General features: G+C 58.2%; 1 protein-coding gene across 5 annotated transcripts in view; it reads left to right on the top strand.

The window, feature by feature from the left end:
• Positions 1-18,778, top strand: part of USP20 (ubiquitin specific peptidase 20) — a 42,981-nt gene extending 24,203 nt beyond the window's left edge. For 2 of the 5 annotated variants that reach the window (XM_059410559.1, XM_059410560.1), the window contains exons 10-26: positions 345-423; positions 2,703-3,150; positions 3,433-3,573; positions 3,858-3,973; positions 4,253-4,425; positions 5,009-5,103; positions 11,385-11,418; positions 11,619-11,664; positions 12,495-12,675; positions 12,761-12,887; positions 13,463-13,632; positions 13,724-13,805; positions 14,742-14,850; positions 15,695-15,803; positions 16,735-16,806; positions 17,167-17,343; positions 18,471-18,778. In XM_059410559.1, coding sequence (XP_059266542.1) covers positions 345-423; positions 2,703-3,150; positions 3,433-3,573; positions 3,858-3,973; positions 4,253-4,425; positions 5,009-5,103; positions 11,385-11,418; positions 11,619-11,664; positions 12,495-12,675; positions 12,761-12,887; positions 13,463-13,632; positions 13,724-13,805; positions 14,742-14,850; positions 15,695-15,803; positions 16,735-16,806; positions 17,167-17,327 — 2,143 coding nt within the window. In that variant the 3' untranslated portion in view covers positions 17,328-17,343; positions 18,471-18,778. Of the gene's footprint in view, positions 1-344; positions 424-2,702; positions 3,151-3,432; positions 3,574-3,857; positions 3,974-4,252; positions 4,426-5,008; positions 5,104-11,384; positions 11,419-11,618; positions 11,665-12,494; positions 12,676-12,760; positions 12,888-13,462; positions 13,633-13,723; positions 13,806-14,741; positions 14,851-15,694; positions 15,804-16,734; positions 16,807-17,166; positions 17,344-18,470 lie in introns of those variants that run through there. The other 3 variants (XM_059410562.1, XM_059410561.1, XM_059410563.1) reach the window with 3 other exon arrangements.
• Positions 18,779-20,590: the final 1,812 nt, after the last annotated feature.

Below are 20,590 nucleotides of genomic sequence, written 5' to 3'. Positions count from 1 at the left end.
TAGCGGTGATGTTTCTCTGCTGGGCTCTTCTGAAATTTTAGACTTTTCAGTAATGAACACGTAATGCTTTTGAAATTAGGAAAAAACCGCAAGAAGTATTTCAGAAAGGAAACAGTTTTCAAGTAGGCTTGTCCCAGATGGGTGGGAAATGAGCCCAAACCAATCATGAGTCTTTGCCTGGTAGCTGGTACCTTGTGACTCCGGGGATGTGCGAACCGGCAGGGGCTCCAGGGACCGCTCACTGGGTCTGATCCGTCGCCCCAGGCCACTTGCCTTAGCAACCCTGATGGGATTAGGACGCTCAGAGTGGGCCACCTGCACTAACGGGTCTGGTCTTCCTACAGCCCAAGCTACGTGGTTCCCACCGGCCTGTCTCACGGGATCAAGTTAGTCAACCCGATGTTCCGAGGCTATGCACAGCAGGTAAGCCATCGGAGCTGCGCGGGGGACACCTGGGGCTATTAGCAGGCCTGGCTCCGAAGCCAAGATCGGCATGGGAAATAGCAGTGCAGCTCGGGGTGGTGGGGCGGGTCCCCTCACTGCCTGAGCCCTTCGTGTCTGTGAGGACACAGTAGCCTCCTGCTTAAGAAGTCATTTGCCTGGCCACAAGGCTGGAGATTTGACCTCGGGCAGTCTGACTGTAGAGTCAGGCAGAATTTCACTTTTATTAAAGGAAACATTTGATTACAAGTTTTTGTAAGTCTAGGGAACCCTTTGGAAATCAGTGATACTTTCTGCCGTCTAAACTCATGGGGCCCAAACGAAGCGGAGTGCAAGCCCATGTATGCCCCAGTCCCAGGCTGAGTGGCTCGTTCACGGGGTCCAGTCCCCTGCCTCAGACTGCCACACAACCTGGGGTTTCACTGCTGGGCTTGTGGGAGGAGCTGGACCTGTCGGGGCCGTTCCTGTGTCCCCAACATGGGGGCCAGGGGCAGAGCTGCGGTCAGGTGAGGGACGCCTCCCGCCTCTCCGTCGGCCCCCAGCACCCTCCCTGCCATCCCTTCCTGGGCCGAGGTCGCTGGGTGTTCTGGGCTCACACCGTCGATTAGATAACACCCACGTGAGGAGTCCAGTGCTGCCCGAACGCCGCTCTTCCCGGGCAGTGATAATGTCCTCCATGATCACGGTTCACCATCCACTGTTCATTAAGCTGTCCCTCCGCGCCCCACAAGGACAGCTCTGTTTATCCTCACAGAGCCCTCTGAGGTGGGCTCTGTCGTCACCCCCATGTTAGAGGTACGGGGCTAAGGCTCAGAGAGGTTCTACAGCTCGCTCGGGTCACACAGCACAGAGCGGCAGGGCAGGACTCAGGCAGAGCTGAACCATGGCCCAGGCTCTCTGTGAGGGCCCTGTGGAGCAGGGCTGCTGCCGCACACCCACCTGGACTCCAGAAGCATCCTTGTCTCTGGTTCTTAGATGTAACACAGGGAACATTCCTGAGTCTGAAACATGGGCGCGGCTGTGGGCCTCTGTTCATGACCACGGACTGACCACAGATTTTAGCAACAAACACATACCTGTGTTAAAAGGAAGAACCAGAGAGAAAAGTAGATGGTGTACTGGGGCCTGTTTCTTAAAAGAAACTTTTAGGCCTCTGACACAGGACCCACGAATCCTCTCTGCTCCCTCATGCAGGATAAGCTAGTGGTTAATTACTCTGATCTTCACGTTCAGCACTTTGCTGAGGAAATCCACCCAGAGCCTCCCTTCCGTCTCCCAGGACCGAGAGGAAGAGGCCCTTGTCTCCATGCCCGTGACGGAGGGCTGGGGGGGCTTGGCACCGTGTCGGCCAGTGGGGGTCGGGGGCACTGCTGCCGATGCCGGGCACCATGAGGGGCATGTCGTTGAACCCCGTGGCCCAGCATGGCACCTGGCCCCCCCGGCTGTTGGAGACCAGCCGCCACCACGGTGTTCGGGCCTTCTGCAGCACCTGGGGGATCCGGCGCTCGGCTGGGCCCCGTGGTCAGCTGTTGGGAGCCGCGCTGCCCGGGCTCTCTGATCAGTTGGGTGACCTGGTCAGAGGCCAGAATCAAAGCTGTGACTCGACGCCCAGCCAGCCTGAAGGGGCGGCTTAGACACGTCGTGCCCACATCTCTGGGAGGGGCCATCTGGCCTCCGGAGCCTGTGCCCTACCACAAGCCGCAGTGGCAAGGGAAGGGGGGGGCCTGAGGGGCCTGGTGGGCGGACGGGGAGGGCGGGGAGGCCCAGAGGACAGCTGGAGGGTGCAGGCGGCTGGCGTCACCCCCACAAAACTCAGCTGAGCCCTCACGTGCACCTGCGTCTTAGGGGGCCCCTTCCTGCTTCCACAGGCTCCCTGCCCATCCCTGGAGTCCCCTCCTATGGGAAGCGAGGTGACTTTCGAGGCTGAACGCGACCCCTCCGCTCTCCCGCACTGAGCTGGCGGCAGGGTGCTTAGGAGCAGGAGCTGGGGCATCACACAGACCTGCTGGGGGGCGGGGGGCGCGGCTCTGCCACCTCGCGGCCGTATGGTGGGAGGGGAGGCTCCGGCTGCTGTGTCCACCTTAGGACGGGGATGGATGGAACCGCCACAGAGGCTGTTAGGGCCGCTCCGTAGGTCTCTAGCGGGTGTTGTGAGGGCCCAGAGATGGATCCACTGCTGTCCCTGCCCCCAGAAGCAGCGGGGCGCTGGCAGCAGAGTCCTCCGCCCTGGAAAGCCCTGTTGATGCAGCCGCTGCTTCCAGGACACCCAGGAGTTCCTGCGCTGCTTGATGGACCAGCTCCACGAGGAGCTCAAGGAACCGGAGGTGGCGGCTGCGACGGTGCTGGCCGAGGCACAGGACTCAGACTCGAGCGATATGGATGAGAAGCGGGAGGGTGACCGGAGCCCGTCAGAGGACGAGTTCCTGTCCTGCGACTCGAGCAGTGACCGGGGTGAGGGCGACGGGCAGGTTCGCGGCGGGGCCAGCTCGCAGGCTGAGGCGGAGCTGCTGATCCCCGACGAGGCGGGCCGCGCCATCTCCGAGAAGGAGCGCATGAAGGACCGCAAGTTCTCCTGGGGCCAGCAGCGCGCCAGCTCCGAGCAGGTGGACGAGGACGCCGATGTGGACACGGCCATGGCCGCCCTTGACGACCAGCCCTCGGAGGCCCAGCCACCGTTGCCGGGCTCCTCCAGCCCCTTCCGGACCCCAGGTGCCAGACAGCCACTTGGTCCAGCACCTCCTACACGCCTGTAGCAGGCCGGACCCGCTCCGAACCGGGGTGTGGCCAGCCTGCCCGGCCGCCCCGCACCCCCATGACACTGGAGGACAGGTGTCCTGCAGGTTGGGTTGGGGGCCGGGGTGGGCAGAGGGCAGAGAACATACAATGGGCCTTGGGCCCTGGAAGGTACCAGTGGGTCCTCTTCCTGGCCGGGTTGTGGAGCCGACGTGCCTCCCCACCGCAGCCCAGCAGCGGTCCCCTCTCTGCCCTCAGAGCCAGACAACGAGGCCCACATGCACAGCTCGTCCCGCCCCTGCAGCCCCGCGCACCACCACGAGGGCCACGCCAAGCTGGCCGGCAGCCCTCCCCGCTCGAGCCCCGTGAGGATGGGGCCCTCGTACGTGCTCAAGAAAGGTTGGCAGGACTGGGCAGGGAGGGGGTCTGCGGGGCACCCACACGTGCAGCTGGGGCTGGGAATGCGGGGCGTCTGAGCAGCGGCGCCTCCCAGCCCTCCTCTAACGCCATAGGGGTGCGGGCGTTGCCCCTCTTACTGACATGACCGAGGCCCTGGGAGGGAACTGCATATCCCAACACGTGACGCACACAGGACCCCGAGTCCCGGCCCAGCAAGCCCCAGTGCTGCCCCTTACCCCAGACAGGCTGGTGGGGCTGGGCCTAGTCCCATGCTATGCCCCCAGCCCAGGTGCTGAGTGCCGGCAGCCGCAGGCGGAAGGAGCAGCCCTACCGCAGCGTCATCTCCGACATCTTCAACGGCTCCATCCTCAGCCTCGTGCAGTGTCTCACCTGTGACAGGGTGAGCCCTGGGAGTGGAGAGCCAGGGCCCAGCCTTCAGGGGCCTGGTGGTCCCCCCTCGGGGTGGGGGCAGGGGAGTGGCTTCTCCACCTGATGGCCCCTGCCTTTCTGGAAGGGGGAGGGCTCTGGTTGCCTGGTGCCAGGGTCCAGGGGACGGGGAGCAGACACTCTGTCCTCTACCTGCCATCGGGTGGCTGGGGTTCAGGCTGCAGATTCTGCTTGGTCTGGGCAGGGTGGAGCCCCGGAAGGTGGAAACCCAGCCTGACCTTCAACCCCACAGGTCTCCACCACGGTGGAGACGTTCCAGGACCTGTCATTGCCCATTCCTGGCAAGGAGGACCTGGCCAAGCTGCACTCGGCCATCTACCAGAACGTGCCGGCCAAGCCGGGCGCCTGCGGGGACAGCTATGCCGCCCAGGGCTGGCTCGCCTTCATCGTGGAGTATATCCGGAGGTGCACCTGTCTTCCCACCTTCCCGCCTTCGGCAGACCCGAGACTGCCCTGGACCTGGCAGGCAACAGACCATGAACAGCAAAGTTCAGGCATTTGCAGGGCCAAGTTCAGGCATTTGGAAGGCACCCACAGCTGGATGTGCAGCTGTTTCCTGAGGGGGCGGTGGGGACTTCCTCAGCCACCCTGGGATGGCCTGGGTTGGGTCTGAAGGCAGGTAGTGACAGGGAGTCAGCAGGCGGCAGCTAGAAGGGAGGGCGGCAGCTGGAGAGGGGCCTGGCCCAGTGGGGGGAGCGGTGGGCAGCTCTCGGGAGCCCCCACTGTGTGCCACGAGGCCCTCTTTACACGTACGTGATGTCAGGGTCCCATCTACCTGGAGGACGGGCCAGTGTGACCAAGGTCCCTTCACAGGTGGGAAGACGAGGCTCGGGGGGAGGTGGTGTCCCTCTCCCGGGGCCACTGGGCTGCCGGTCCCAGGTGTTCATCCCACCCACCCGGCCAAGATGCATCCCTGGGCCCCAAGTGACCAGGTCTTAGTCTTGCCTGGGCCCTGGCGGCACACACCACCCCCATTCTGTCTCCCTAGGTTTGTGGTATCCTGTACCCCCAGCTGGTTTTGGGGGCCGGTCGTCACCCTGGAGGACTGCCTTGCTGCTTTCTTTGCCGCCGATGAGCTGAAGGGTGAGTGGAGTGGGCTCGGCCGGGGAGGGGGTTGCCGGGTGAGCTCGCGGCTGCTTTCTGGAACTCACTGTCAGTGACACCCACCTCCGCCTTTCCACATCCCTCCGCCCCTCCCCACAGGCCCCCATCAGTCAGGCCGGGCCGGGGCCTGCGTGTCCTCCCAGCCCCACTGCCTAGAGCGCTCGTAGGGCTTTGCCTCTCTTGCTTCTGCTTACCAGTTTGTTGGGCAGAAACAATGCGTGCTTTAATTTTGCATTTCCTCGGTTACCAATAGTTTGGGGCAGTTTTCGTAAGTGCTTTGACGATTTTTTATTTCCTATTTTGAAATTTCCCAATCCTGTGCTTCTCCCATTTTTCTGTCGCGTGGTTGGCATGTTAACAGACCTTTGGGAAAGCTCTTCTAAAAATTAAAATTAATTGTGGCAAAATATACATGACCTAAAATGTACCATCTTAACCATTTTGAGGTGTAAAGTTCAGTAGTGTTGACTATGTTCACGCTGTAGTACAGTCCCTCTCCAGAACTTTCTCATTCTGCAAAATGGGCACTCTCTACCCCAAGACAGCAACTCTCTGTTCTCCCCTCCCCCGCCGCTGGCGCCCATCCTTGTACTTCCTGTCTCTGAACTTAACAGCTCTAAGGACCTCATCTAAGTCAGCTCATATGGTGTTTGTCTTTTTGTGACCGGCCTATTTCACTCAACGTGACATCCTCTGGGTTCATCCGTGTTGTAGCAGGTGTCAGGATCTCCTTCCTTTTTAAAAAGATTTTATTTATTTATTTGACAGAGAGTGAATGAGCAAGAGAGAGAGATAGAGCACAAGCCAGGGGAGGAGCAAAGGGAGAGGGACAAGCAGACTCCCCTCTGAGCAAGGAGCCCAACGTGGGGCTTGATCCTGGGACTCGGATCATGAGCTGAGTCGAAGGGAGATGCTTAACCGACTGTGCCACCCAGATGCCAGGAATCTCCTCCTCCTCCTCCTTCTACTACTACTATTATTACTACCACCACTACTACTAATTTTTCTACTACTACTACTACTACTATTACTACTACTACTTCTTTTTAAAATTTTATTTATTTATTTGACAAGCAGGGGGAGCAGCAGGGAGAGGGAGAAGCAGGCTCCCCACTGAGCAGGGAACCCATGTGGGATTCGATCCGAGGACCCTGGGATCATGACCTGAGATGAAGGCAGACGCTTAACTGACTGAGCCACCCAGGCAGCACTCTCCTTTTTTAAAGCTGTGTCGTATTCCACTGATAGACCACGTGTTATCTATCCGTTCATCTCTCAGTGGACACATGGGTTGCGTCTGCCTTTTAGCTATTGTGAATATTGCTGCAACCAGCATGGCTGTGCACCTGTCTCTTCTAGATTGATTTCATCTCCTTGGGATACATACATACCCAGCAGTGGGATTGCTGGAGCATACAGCCGTCCTATTTTTCATTTTTTTTTTTTTTTTAAGATTCTATTTATTTATTTGACAGAAAGAGACAGCGAGTGAAGGAACTCAAGCAGTGGGAGTGGGAGAGGGAGAAACAGGCTTCTGGCTGAGCAGCGAGCCCGATGCGGGGCTGGATCTCAGGACCTTGGGATCATGACCTGAGCCGAAGGCAGATGCTTCACCAACTGAGCCACCCAGGCGCCCCCTATTTTTAATTTTTTGAGGAACTTCCATGCTGTGTTCCTTGATGGCGTGCCAATTTCCATTCCCACTAGTAGTGCACAAGTTCCCTGTTCTCCACATCCTTGCCAACACCTGTTACCTCATTTAAAAAAAATATATTTTTAATTATAGCTATTCTAAAACAGGTGTGGGGTAGTATTTCGTCGCAGTTCCGATTTGCATGTCCCTGGTGATGAGTTTTGTTGAGCATCTTTTCATGTACGTGTTGGCCATCTGTTTGTCTTTGGGAAAATGTCTCTCCAGGTCCTCTGCCACTTTTTGAATGGATTATCTGGGGGGGTTTGTTTGTTTTGCTCTTTTTTTTTTTTTAATAAAGATTTTTATTTATTTATTTGACAGAGAGAAATCACAAGTAGATGGAGAGGCAGGCAGAGAGAGAGAGAGAGGGAAGCAGGCTCCCTGCCGAGCAGAGAGCCCGATGCGGGACTTGATCCCAGGACCCTGAGATCATGACCTGAGCCGAAGGCAGCAGCTTAACCCACTGAGCCACCAGGCGCCCCAGTTTGTTTTGCTTTTGATTTGAATGAATTCGTTACATATTCTGAATATTAACTCTTTATCTGACACATGGTTTCTCAATATTTTTTCCTGTTCTGTAGGTTGCTGCTTTATTTTGCAAATTGTTTCTTTTGTTCAGAACTTTTTAGCTTGATGTGCTCCCCCTGGTTTATTTTTGGTCTTGTTGCTTTTGGTGTTCTATCCACAGCTGCGTTGCCAAGACCAATGTCAAAGAGCATTTTCCTATGTTTTCTTCTAGACTTGTATGGTTTCGGGTCTTCTGTTTAAGCCTTTAATCCATTTCAGGGTATGAGACAAGGCTCCGGTTTCATTCCTCTGCATGTGAATGTCCAGTGTTCTCAACACCGTTTACTGAATGACTCTCTTTTCCCCTCGTTGAATATTCCTGGCTCCCTCGTCAAATAGCGGTTGCCCATAGAGACTCACGGGTTTATTTCTGGGCTCTCAATTCTGTTCCTTGGTCTGTGTGTCTGCTGCTTTGCCAGTACCATACTGTGCTAATGACTGTCGTTTTGTAGCGTAGTTTGCAGTCAGGAAATGTGGTGTCTCCAGCTTTGTTCTTGCTCAGGATTATTTTGGCCGTTTGGGATCTTTTGTAGTTCCGTATGAATTTTAGGATTATTTTCTACTTCCGTGGACAGTGTCACTGGACTTCTGGCAGGGATTACATGGACTCTACAGATGGCTTTGGGTGGACAGTATTTGTCGTTCTCACCCATGAATGCGGGATCTTCTCACTTAGTTTGGTCTTTGTGTAGGAACAGCTCTGTCCTTGTCCCATCACCCTGACTCCTGGTGCCAGATGCGTGGTGGTTTTCCCATACCAAGCAGCTATGTGACACCCGCTGGGTACTGAGAATTCAACTCAGTGGTGGTACTGATACCTGGAGACTGCATCAGATCCCACAGGTCAAGGACTCAGTCCTATAAGACTTCCCCTCCCCAAGAGCCCATCACAAGTCCTGCTTGTCATCTGTGCTTCTGACTGACCGGCTATAGATCAAAGGTTCTGACCCCTCCTTCTTGGGTTGGATAAATTTGCTAGAGCCCTTACTTACTAGGTGACTGGTTTATTGTAAAAGGCTGTAGCTTAGGAATAGCCAGGTGGAAGAGATGCATAGGGCAGGGTATGTGGGAAGGGGTGTGGAGTTTCCACAGCCTCTGAACTCCTACTTTCCCTTGGTCTCCATGCATCCACCAGCTCTGAAGGTCTCCCAACCCCACGCCATTGGGATTTTATGAAGGCTTCCTTGCGTACGCGTGATCAGTTATGAACTCCTCTCTGTAGAACACCAGTGTGGCTGAAATTTCCCAACTTCTAATCATGGCTTGGTCTTTCTGGTGACCAGCCCTGATTCTGGAACCATCCAGAGTCATCTTGTTATTTATTTTTTGAAAGATTTTATTTATTTATTTTTTTATGTTAGAGGGAGAGAGAGTGAGTATACATGTGAGTAGGGGGACAGACAGAGGGAGAGGAAGAGAATCTCAAGCAGACTCCATGCTGAGCACAGAGCCCGATGTGGGGCTCGATCTCATGACCCTAAGATCACGACCTGAGCTGAAACCAAGAGTCAGAGGCTTAACTGACTGAGCCACCCAGGTGCCCCAGAGTCACCTCATTAGAACAAAAGTCGCCATCATTACCTAGGAAATTCCAGGGGACTTACGAATCCTGTGGCAGGAAGCAGGGTCAGAGAGCAAATGCCAGAACAAATGATGCTCCCAGTGCTCTTAGTACTTAGGAAAGTACAAGGACTTCAGGGGCTCTGAGCCAGGAACCTTGGGCTGTATTTTCTGTCATGGATTCGTCCTAACAGTTTTTTGGTGGAATCTTAGGTTTCCTACGTTCTCTTTTCCTATTCGGATGTCTTTTATTTCTTTTTCTTGCCTAATTGCTCTGGCTAAGATTTCTAATACTGGGTTGAGTAGGTGTGGTAAGAGGCAGCACCCTTCTGTTGTGCCCGATTTCCGGGGAAAAACTTCTAGCTTTTCACTGTTGAGGATGTTATTAGCTGTGGACTTGTCTTAGATGGCCTCTGTTATGTTGAGGTATGTTCCCTCTACACCCAATTTGTTGAGAGCTCTTATCATGAAAGGGTGTTGAAATCTGTCAAGTGATTTTTCTGTCTCTGTTGAGAGGATCATTTGATTTTTATCCTTTACTCAATGAATGTAGAGTATCGTGTGTATTGATTTGTGTATGATAAACTATACCTACCTTCCACATTCAAATTCCATTTAAACATGGTGTGTGATCCTTTTAATACAATGTTGAATTTGGTTTGCTAGAATATTACCGAGAAGTTTCCATCGATATTCATCAGGGATATCGGCCGGTCATTTTCTTTTCTTATCATGTGCTTATCTCACTATGATATCAGAGTGCTACTGGCCTCCTAAAGTGAGTTTGAGAGTACCCCCTGCCCCCGGCTCAGTTTTTTGGAAATGTTTGAGAAGGATTAGTGTTAATTCTTTTTTTAAATGTTTGATAAAATTCACCAGCAAAACCATCTGGTCCTGGACTTTTATTTATTGGGCAGTTTTATGTTTGTTTTTTATTACTGTTTCCATCTCCTTCCTCATGATTGGTCTATTCAGATCTTTTCTGTCTTCATGATTCAATCTTGGCAGGTTGTATGTTTCTAGGGATGTTCCCATTTCTTCTAGGCTGTCCAGCTTGTTCGTGTACAGTTTACTCTCTCGTGCCTTTTATGATCCTCCGTGTTTCTGTGGCGTCAGTTCCAAGAGTGCTCTTCCATTTACAATTTACTTGTCTTCTCTCTTTCTCTCTCTGCTAACCTAGCTAAAAGTTTTTCAATTTTGTCTTTTCTGAAAATCAACTCTTAGTTTCACTGATTATTTTCCTGTTCTTTTCTTTTTTTTTTTTTTTTTTAAAGATTTTATTTATTTATTTGTCAGAGAGAGAGACAGCGAGCACAGGCAGACAGAGTGGCAGGCAGAGTCAGAGGGAGAAGCAGGTTCCCCGCAGAGCAAGGAGCCCGATGTGGGACTCGATCCCAGGACACTGGGATCATGACCTGAGCCGAAGGCAGCGGCTTAACCCACTGAGCCACCCAGGCGCCCTCCTGTTCTTTTCTTCATCTCACTTTCACTTACATCTGCTGTAATCTCTCTCATTTCCTGCCTCCTGCCAAGCTGGTCCTGAGTTTGTCTTTCATTGTCTAATTCCCTGAGGTATAGTCTGGTTGTTCATTTGAGATCTTTTTTCTTAGTGTAATTTATTGCTATGAAATTCCCTCTTACAGCTGCTTTTGCTGCACCCCATATATGCTAGTACATTGCGGTTTCATTGTCATTTGTCTTGAGATACGTCCTGAGTTCCCTTTTGATTTTTTTCTTCGACTTGTCGGTTGTTGACGTGTGTGTTGTTTGTGAATTTTTTAGTTCTCTTCCTGCTCATTGTTTCTAGTTTTATACCGCTGTGGTTGGAAATACACTCATCTTCCCAAATTCATTAAGGCTTGCTTTGTGGCCCAGCTCCTGGAGCTATCCTGGAGAATGTTCTGTGGGCACTTGAGAATGTGCATTCCGGTGCTGTTGGATGGAATGTTCTATATATGTCTGTTAGGTCTTTTTGGCCTGTAGTCATTCAGGTCTAGTTCCCTTAGTCATTTTCTGCCTGGATGATCTGCCCAGTGTTGAAAGTAGGATATTAAAGTGTTAAGTATTATTGTCCTGCTGACTCATTGTCCCTTCCATTTACAATTTACTTGTTGGGTTAATGTTCTTTTGAAATATCTAGGTGCTGTGGCGTTGGCTGCATATCACCCTTTGCCACTGTACAGTGACCCTCTTTGTCTCTTTGGCCGATTTTGACGGAAAATCTGTTGTATGTGATGTCGGTAGACGCACCTCTGCTCTGTTGCTTTCTGTCTGCTGGGAATGTCTTCCATCCCTCTCTCTCAGCCCGTGTGCCCTGAGAGCTGAAGCGAGTCTCTTGCAGGCGGCGTATCGGGTTGTGTCCCGTAAGTATAGATTGTTATGTCCACCTCTGCTCCCACGTCCTGCCGCCACTCACCGTTGTCTGCATTTCCTGCCCTAGGTGACAACATGTACAGCTGTGAACGGTGTAAAAAGTAAGTGTGTGTGCTCTGGGCTTTCTCCCCAAATTCCCGTTCTGACCCCTCGGTCTGTCTGTGTCCCACGTGTTTCCCCGGTTCCTTCAGAGAGTTTGATCCAGACCTCACAGAGGTGACCGTGGGGGGAGGGTGCTCACTGGGCCCCTCTGTCCCCACACCGAGACACTCACTGCTTCTCCCCTGTTCCTCCCTGCCAGGTTGCGGAACGGGGTGAAGTACTGTAAAGTCTTGCGGCTGCCTGAGGTGAGTGGAGAAGCCTCCCGCCTGCTCTCTCTGCTGCTGACTGACGTGCGGTGGCGCAGTGGGTCACCCTGTATGCCAGGGAGCCTGAGCTGAAGAGGCCTGGGACAGGGGGGTGTCTGCTGCTTTGTCCGAGAGAACTGCTGGGACCCTCTGTCAGCTCCCCCATGCTCTGCAGGTGTGGGGCAGAGGGTGCCACCTGGAGGAGGGCAGGTGTGTGGGGAGGGACAGGGCCACCACGCTGTCTGCGCTGGGGAAGGCCTTTCTGAGGAAGAGGGTCACGTGAGCCCTGAGCACGGGGGCTGGCGTCAGCCTTGTGGAGGGAGAGCTGGGAAGGAGCAGGTGGGCAGAGTGTGGAGGCAGGAATGGGCTTGGCCAAGCCCAGGAAGGGCCGTGTGGCCAGAGCACAGAGGAGTGTGGCCCGGGAGGCAGGTTCTGGAAGCCCGCGTGGAAAAAAATTGTGGTCAGGGTTCTGACGGTCAGCTTCTTTCACGGACCAGTGCTGCCCTCGGGGACTGTGTTGGCTGCCCGCGCTGTCTCCATGGCCCTGCCGTCTCGTGTGCCTTGGTCAGGGGACAGGCCACGGGCCAACTCGGCTCCCATGTGGAGCTCTTCCGTGTGTCCAGGCGCTCAGTAGGCGGGAGCCCTCAGCCAGCCTGGGCCTCTGGAAGGCTCTTGGCGTTCAGTTTCTTGTGTTTGCCTGGAGGGCGAGCCCTGAGTGGGTCAAACAGTGGCCAGTGGGTGTCCCAGAGCCCGGCCCCAAGCCCCCTCCTGGTCACAGGGCTCAGGGCATCCCTGCCTGCAGTGACGGCCGCCTCCTCCCTGCCTTCCAGATCCTGTGCATCCACCTGAAGCGCTTCCGGCACGAGGTCATGTACTCGTTCAAAATCAGCAGCCACGTCACCTTCCCCCTCGAGGGACTTGACCTGCGTCCGTTCCTTGCTAAGGAGTGCAAGTCCCAGATCACAACCTACGACCTCCTCTCGGTCATCTGCCACCATGGCACAGCAGGCAGTGAGTCAGCCCCCTCCCCTCCCCACATCACCCCTGTCCCTGTCCCCCAGGGTGTCTGTGATCAGCCTGCCCCTCCCGCCACTAGGTGGCCACTACATCGCCTACTGCCAGAATGTGATCAACGGGCAGTGGTACGAATTTGACGACCAGTATGTCACCGAGGTCCACGAGACGGTGGTGCAGAACGCTGAGGCCTATGTGCTCTTCTACCGGTAGGTCCCCTGGCAGCTGTCACAGTGGGGCGTAGTCCAGCTCAAGGACAGATGGGTGGCCTGTGAGCCTGGGATGGCCAGCCCCTGTGCTCTGGGGCTTTGCTCCGGGTGCTTTTGGAGGGAGGTGGAACCTGGAAGGTTCTAGCTCTAGGCAGTAAGGGTGTCAGGTTGTAAGAAAGAACCTTCTGGCCGTGGGGAAAGCAGGGAACCCAAGAAGTTGAGTTTGGGTCTTCCGTGGCGCTCCCATGGAGCCATCGTGGCCAGCACTCGGGCCAGGGCAGTGGGGCCTCTGAGAGGCTGCCGGGCTGCTACGGGGTTTGGGGGTGGGGAGGGCAGTGGTTGGTGGCTGCGGACACACCCCTGGCAGGGAGCCCAGACACAGCTGCTCCTAATTCCCCTGCCCCACCCCTTCCACTCCTGCCCCACACCTGCCCCCACACCTGCCCCCACACCTGCTCCACCCCTGCTCTACCCTTATCTGCCCCTGCTCTGCCCACCCCGCCCCACCCCTGTTCTGCCCACCCTGCACCACCCCGGAACGACCCTGCCGCCCCCCTGCCCCGGCCCTGCGGCAGGAAGAGCAGCGAGGAGGCGGTGCGGGAGCGGCAGCAGGTCGTGTCCCTGGCTGCCATGCGGGAGCCCAGCCTTCTGCGGTTCTACGTGTCCCGGGAATGGCTCAACAAGTTCAACACGTTTGCCGAGCCTGGGCCCATCACCAATCACACGTTCCTCTGCTCCCACGGAGGTGAGGGGGCCTCCTCCGGGACCGGGGCGTGGGGGGTGCGGGGGGCAGCCGGCCGAGCCCCTGGTGCTCCCTCCCTGCGCCTCCTCCACAGGCATCCCGCCGCACAAGTACCACTACATCGACGACCTGGTGGTGATCCTGCCCCAGAACGTGTGGGAGCACCTGTACAACAGGTAGGGCGCTGCCGGTGCGGCGGGGGGAGCCCGGGGAACAAAGGCCACCGTGGGCCCACGCTGCCCAGAAGCAGCCGTCAGCCTCCCTTGCACAAGCCCGCGGAGAAGATGCTTGGGGGCGCCTGTCAGACCCTGACTGTTGGGAGGGAGGGAGACCGGCTCCTGCGTGGCCCGCGGGTCCCTCTCACGGAGAGTCCCCGGGGCACTGGCTCCAGCTGCCCGGCTCGGGTGGCCTGGGCTTCCAGGTTCAAGTCCCTCAGGGCCAGAACGGGGCTCTCACATTGCGGACACCTGGGCCCGGGTCACCGTGCAGATGGGCAGGCAGGATGTGAGCCCCTGGGAGAGCAGTCAGATAGGCCAGGAGGCCGCTCCCCAGACAGGCTTTGCCATCCGCTGGCAGGTCGGGTGCAAAAACTCAGCCTGGAGGTAGGCAGGTGGGTCAGGGTCCCACAGGGAAGTGTGTCCCCATATCCTGTGGGAATCCGCTCTCCTGCCTGCAGAGGGACCAGCTTCTGCCTCCCTTTGACATTGTCCCCAGGGTCTGGCCAGGTGGGCCACGGGCCTCAGCAGCTCCTGCCTGGTAGCCAAGAGGGAAAGCAAGATTGTTAGTCTGCCCTTCAGCCTGTAAACATAGCTCTGTGACACGCCCACCCTGGGGCAAGTGGCCGCCGGGCTCCGTGGGCCTGCTGACACTCAGGTCCCCCTGCCAGTCTGAGGGCGACAGGAAAGTCAACAGGCCATGGTCTGTTGACCAGGGCGCTCAGGGCTGCTCCGCGGCTGGGCCAGGGGAGACATCAGGGAGCCCCCCGGGAGCAGGAGAAAGCTGCCAGGTAGAGGGCAGTCCTGGTTCTCTGGTATGTTCTGAAACTCTCCCTTCAGGGTGCGCTCGCTCGCTCTCGCTCTCTCTCTCTCTCTCTGCCCTTCCTCCGGGCGCAGATTCGGGGGTGGCCCTGCCGTGAACCATCTGTACGTGTGCTCCATCTGCCAGGTGGAGATCGAGGCGCTGGCCAAGCGCAGGCGGATTGAGATCGACACCTTCATTAAGGTGCGCATGGTCAGGGGCACTGGGGAGGGATGGGGGCCTCTGTGGGGGACAGGTGGGGAGCTGGGGACTGAGGAGCCCTGTGGGGTTGGGCTCCGCGTGGAAGACCTGTCCCGTGGGAGCACAGAGTGGCCGGACACTGAAGGCTTTGCTGGCAGGAGGGTCAGGTTCCGGAGGCTCAGGTCCATCCGCTGGGTGAGCTGCTGAGCCGCCGTGGAAAGGACAGAGAGCCCTGCCGCTCGGGGCGGGGTGACTGCTGCGGGGACTGTCCTGTGCGTGAAAGGACAGTTAGCGTCCCTGGCCCCCGCATGCCAATGACGGCAAAAATCACGTCCACACGTTGGCCGTGTCCCTTGGGGGGCAGATCTCCCCGCTAGTGAGAACCGTGGGGCTGTGCAGAGTGACGTGGAAAGGTGCATTCAGTGAAAACAAGTGGCGAAATGGCCAGTGGAAGCAGGTGTGTGTGTGTGTGTGTGTGTGTGGCCTGGGGCTGCTGGGGACAGGGTGACTGGGGACCACCGCCCCTCCGGAGTGGAGCGTGGGTAAAAGACATTAAGGGACGCTGAGCTTTGTGCCCAGGAGAAGACGACATGTCAGGAGAGTTAACAGAAGAAGTCAGTGCTTTCCCTTAAATGGGGGGGGGGGGGGCTCGGCCTGGGACCTCAGCTGAAGAAATTCAGTGTCCCCTGCAGACGCGGGGGGCTGGGACCGCGGCAGAGCGCTCGCCGAGCTTGTCTGGGAGCTCCCCAGTTTTCTACCTAGAGTGCCCAGGGTTTTCTAAGAGGTGGGGGGGGCGGGGGGACGGGGCGGGTCGGCAGGGGGCTGACCCTCCCCTCCCTCGGCGCAGCTGAACAAAGCCTTCCAGGCCGAGGAGTCCCCTGGCGTCATCTACTGCATCAGCATGCAGTGGTTCCGGGAGTGGGAGGCCTTTGTCAAGGGCAAGGGCAAGGACGCCGGTGAGTGTAGCACGGCCTGGCCCCACCCGTGCCGGGCGGGGCGGGGGGGGGGGGGGGGGCGCTTCTGGCTGTGGCAGGACCGGCGTGGTCTTCCTTGTCCCTTCCCTCGTGTCCTGTCCCCACCGGTGCTTTTCCCTCCTGCCGGGCACTTTTCTTTGGGGGTTTGCTTGCCCTAAAGAAAGATTTTAGTGGCTAGATGGCTTCAGGCTCTTGGGAAAGAAGAACGTGGATACGGTGTCCTCTGACCGCTCACTTTCCAGAGCTGGAACCAGGCAGCCTCCCAGAAGCTTCCACAGGCCCCAGCGAGAAACGGCTGAGCCCGAGCTCTGGCCTGCCCACGGCACACCCTCCCACCCTCGAGCCCCACACACGGGCTCCCAGACTAGCGCTTGAGGCCTGGCCGGGCCAGCAGCAGGCCAACATGGGCCTTTCGGGGCCTAAGCACCAGTCAGGCCTCAGGGCGAGGGGAGGGGCCCGGGGGCTCCCTGGTGTTGGTGTAGGGCCGGGGCTATGCTCCAGAGTTGCAGCCCGCCCTCAGGCCCCAGCTTTGCTTTCTGCTGGCTCTTCCTGGGGCACTTTCTCCCTGGCCTCTGGAAACAGCTCTTAAGTCACGTGGTTGCCGAGGATGCTGCGTGATTTAGGGGATGGTGCTCAGCGAGGGTCTAAAGTCCCAGAAATCCCTGGGATGCCTTAGGTCCCTTCCGGCTCTCCTGCTTTGATGGCCCAGCATTCGGTGCCCGGCCCGTGCCCCCGTGAGCACGTCACCCAGCCCCTATGGGCCCCGGACAGCCTCTCCGGGGTCATGGGGTCGGAGTCACGCTTTGAGAATGGCTTCTGCCTGCAGAGAGGTGGAGGGCCATGGTGGGGGCAGGTGGGTTTCCCGCTGCCGCAGAGGCTCCGAGGCGCTGAGCCTGAGCTGGGTCTGTTCCAGAACCCCCCGGGCCCATCGACAACAGCAGGATCGCACAGGTCAAAGGAAGCGGCCACATCCAGCTGAAGCAGGGTGAGTCTCGCCGCCTCCAGCCCTGGCCTCCCCACGGTCCCTCCTGGCTGCTGGTCACAGTCCCACTGGAAGCCCCCGCCTGTCCTACCCAGGCCCTGTGCCAGCCTCTGCCTGCCCTTTGCGGGCACCCCATACCCTGGGAAACGGGTGGCAGCCAGAGATGTGCCTTCCGGGGTCCTTGGAGAAGCGACGTCCCTTGGAGTGTCCCGAGGTTGCTCTGGAAGAGCTTTGCACGGGAGCGCACGGAGCTCCTAGAGCCCCCTGCCAAGACATGGCCTCTCGGGGCGGGAGTTGGGGTCAGGGAAGGTGAGTGGGCAGCGCAGGCGCAGCCCCGACCACCTGGCCTCTGGGGCCCCGCAGGAGCTGACTATGGGCAGATTTCAGAGGAGACCTGGGTCTACCTGAACAACCTGTACGGCGGCGGCCCCGAGATCGCCATCCGACAGAGCATGGCCCAGCTCCAGGACCCAGAGAGCCTGCACGGGGAGCAGAAGATTGAAGCCGAGACCCGGGCCATGTGACCTGCTGGGCCAGCCTGTAAGTCCCCTCGCTCTGCAGAGACCCTCTCCCGCCCCCCGTGTGTTGGAAGAACGCAGCCCTGAACGCACCTTCCGGGAGACTGTTTGGAAAAACCCTCTCGTGAGCCCCGCTGGGCCGAGTGACCCAAGTGTCCCCACAGGCCCCCGCCTTGGCCCTTCTCCCTGTGGAGGGCGTGTGTGTGCCCCGAAGAGAGGCGGCGGCTGGGGAGATCCAGGCAGAAAGTTTTCTGCCCAGAAGCAGCAAGTTATCTGGGTCCCAGTGAGTGAGGTCGCAATCAGGAAATACACCTGCTGCGGGCTCTTCAAACAACCAGGGCTCTACGACGTTCCTTAACTTGGGTCTTTGTGTCCACTTGTCAAGGCCGTTGTGTCCCCCACCTGCCCTCTTGCTTGTTCAGGCCCAGCTTGGGTCCCTGGAGCTCCAAGTCAGGGGCTGTGACCGAGAGACCACAGGGCAGGAGGAGCTCTGGGTGCTGCGCAGCACCCAGCACGCAGAGCAGGAAGCTGGGGCACAGAGGGCCGAGCTGGAGCAGCAGGGGGTGCCTCTGCCCTAGGCCCCGCTTTGGCCCGATTCCCTGGTGTCACAGAAAGGCTCCGGAACCCTGGGCTGCTCTCAGCGTTTCTCCTGCAGACTGACGATTCTGGACTCTGTTGTGATGGGGACCCAGGGTGGGGGTTGGTTCTGCTGAGCGAGATTGTTTCTGGAGGCAGCTGGTCCATGGCTCCCCGTGCTGCCGAGCTGGCTCCCCGGACTGGCTGTCGCCGTCCCCAGCAGGGAACCAGATGATGAGACAGAAGTACCCTGCGTCACTATCCTTTGCTGCGGATGTGGCTTCCCTGGGGTGGGGGGGGTGGCTCCCTGTTTCTCACCACACTGTCACGGGGAGCCTGGGGAGATGTGGCGCCAGGGCAGCTCTCACATCGGCCGGGGAAGCCCATTCTGGATGCTGAAACGGGCCACGCTGGGGCGCTGGGACAAGCGCAAGGGGCCGGGCTTGCCTCTGGGGATACCCACGCCCCTGGACGAAGCAGTTGGGGCGAGATGCCCACCTCGTTGGGACTGGAGGGAAGGGGGGGTGGGGAAGGGGCCTTGGGACCTGGGCCCCCACACACCGTGGCCTTTAGTCTCTAGAAGCAGATGCGGCTGGAATTCCGGCAGAGCCCGGGAAGCTCACTCTACGGTCCTTCTACCCGGGTCCTCCGCCACCGAGGCAGCGCGCAATCGCCATTGGAGAACAAGCCGCTCTGGAATCCCCTGACGCTTGCTACAGTCTTGAAAGTTCCTGCTGCAGCCAGTCCCTGCGGCGGGGCTGGGTGGCCAGGCATTGCCCTGCTGGTGACAGAGTCTGCGCCAGGTCGTAAACTTGTCCCCGCCGTCGGCGCGGCCTTGTTGGTGTTCAGAATGTCCTAATAAATACATATGCATCCCCGCAGGCCTGGCTGTCATCTGTACCCGCGGCAGGTCACGCTGTCAGTGGGGGGCCTGCGCTGGGGGTGCGGCGGGGTGCGCAGATGAGCCGCCCGCACCAGCGTACACAGGAGAGGGCTTGGCAGGGCTCGGAAACCAGCCCGCCCCTGGGGGCCGCGGGAGCGGACAGGGAAGGGAGGCGGCGAACGCACGTGTGCCGCCTTTTCCTGGAACCAGCCCTGGCCCCAGAGAAGTGGGGCCAGTTGTGGGGGTGGCGGTAAGGCCAGCACATCCATGGGCTGGTCCCGTACTGGCGCCTTGGCCACTCAGGATAACCCCTCTGGGCTGGGGTCACCCTCCCGGGGCCGGGCAAGGGCTCGACGGCTGGAGGAGCCGTTCCCTCCTCAGCGGACAGCGGACATCGGCTCCTTGAATCCCAGCATCGCGGTTGCTGAGGTCCTGCCTGGGGAGCTCCCCGCGTTTTATCTTCCCTGTGGTTTTGGCTGGTTTTTGTTTACACTCCTTGGGGCTTGGTGGGGAGAGACGAATAGGAGAGTTTTGTGTTATTTGAAACATGCTTGTGAAAGCCCATCAGACGCGAGCGGGCGCGGACGGTGCTCGGCGTCAGGAACAGTTCCCCCCGCTGTGAGCACCCCGAGCCCCGTGAACCCCTACGGCTCCCTCGAGCACAGTGGCCACCTCGTCCCGCCCCAGAAGAAGCTCCGGGCCTGTCTCTCATCCCTCGCTCTTCTTTCTAGCTTTCCCGCATCTGCCGCGCAGCTCTGCTCCCACTGGGACGTCGTGCACACGGAATTCCGTGGTACGGGTTTTGTGATTGGCTTTTCTTGTCTTCTGCGGGAGATGAGAAAGAAGAAGTTCCGTCCGGGGCATTGGCCGATGTCGGAGGTTTGGAGACACTCGGTTCTTGTACGGCAAGAAGGTTGGGGAGAAAACGGAGGTACCAATTGACCTCAAAGTCTTTCCTTCCTATTTTCCCTCGATACACCAGGCTTTAAGGGGCTCCACCAAACTCAGAGGCTGGAATCGGCAGACAAAACAGGAGACTGTGTGTGTTCATTCACTTCCCACCCTGAGTGGGGCCGCGAAGCAGCGGGCAGCGGGGGAGGCCACCTCCTGTCATCCCTCCGCAGGCGCCCCCCAGCCCCGATCGGGCCGGGTCTCTCTCCAGCAGCCCCGTTTAGAGGAGCCAGAGTCTGCCTCCCCCCACGGACGGGGGCGCCCACACGCTCCCAGCTGCTGCCTGGGCACAGCTTCTGCTCACAAACCTGCATCAGAAAATGCATTTGCAAGGTGCAGCCCCCCGTCCCCGCTCCCCGGAGTATGGCTTCCTACCTTTGTTCTCGCCCAAGTTCAGTGCAAAACACAAATGAATCTGCCAGTCCGACACCGCCTGGTTTGGAGCCCCCCAGAGCCTTGGGGGAAGCGAGTGGGGTTTTGGAATCACACCTCCCTCTGGCTCTCTTCTCTGCAGCGGAGAGGAGCCTTGGTTGCCGCCAAGGAGCAGGGTGTGGAAGAGATGAAGGCCCTCAGGAGAGGCTGTGAAGAGGGCAGTCCACGGTGCAGGACACTGTTCTGGAGAGCTGGCCCGGGGACGGTGCAGGACACTGTTCTGGAGAGCTGGCCCAGGGACGTGTTAGGACGCCGTCTCCAGCCCGTCCTTGGATCTGAGACCAGCGAGCGGCCTGGCCCAGGTGGGGTCTGGGGAGCCGGGAGTGGGGACAGGGCTCAGCCTGGTGCGGTGGGGGGGCGGGCACACCGAGGGGCAGAATGCTGCCTGGGATCCTTCCCACCTCCCGACCCCCGTCTCCTCCTGGGG

This window comes from Mustela nigripes, chromosome 9 (assembly GCF_022355385.1).
Source record: "Mustela nigripes isolate SB6536 chromosome 9, MUSNIG.SB6536, whole genome shotgun sequence".
In the NCBI taxonomy this organism is placed as follows: domain Eukaryota; kingdom Metazoa; phylum Chordata; class Mammalia; order Carnivora; family Mustelidae; genus Mustela; species Mustela nigripes.
The sequence above is the reverse complement of the archived record's forward strand: the minus strand, read 5'-3'. Positions and strand labels throughout refer to the sequence as shown.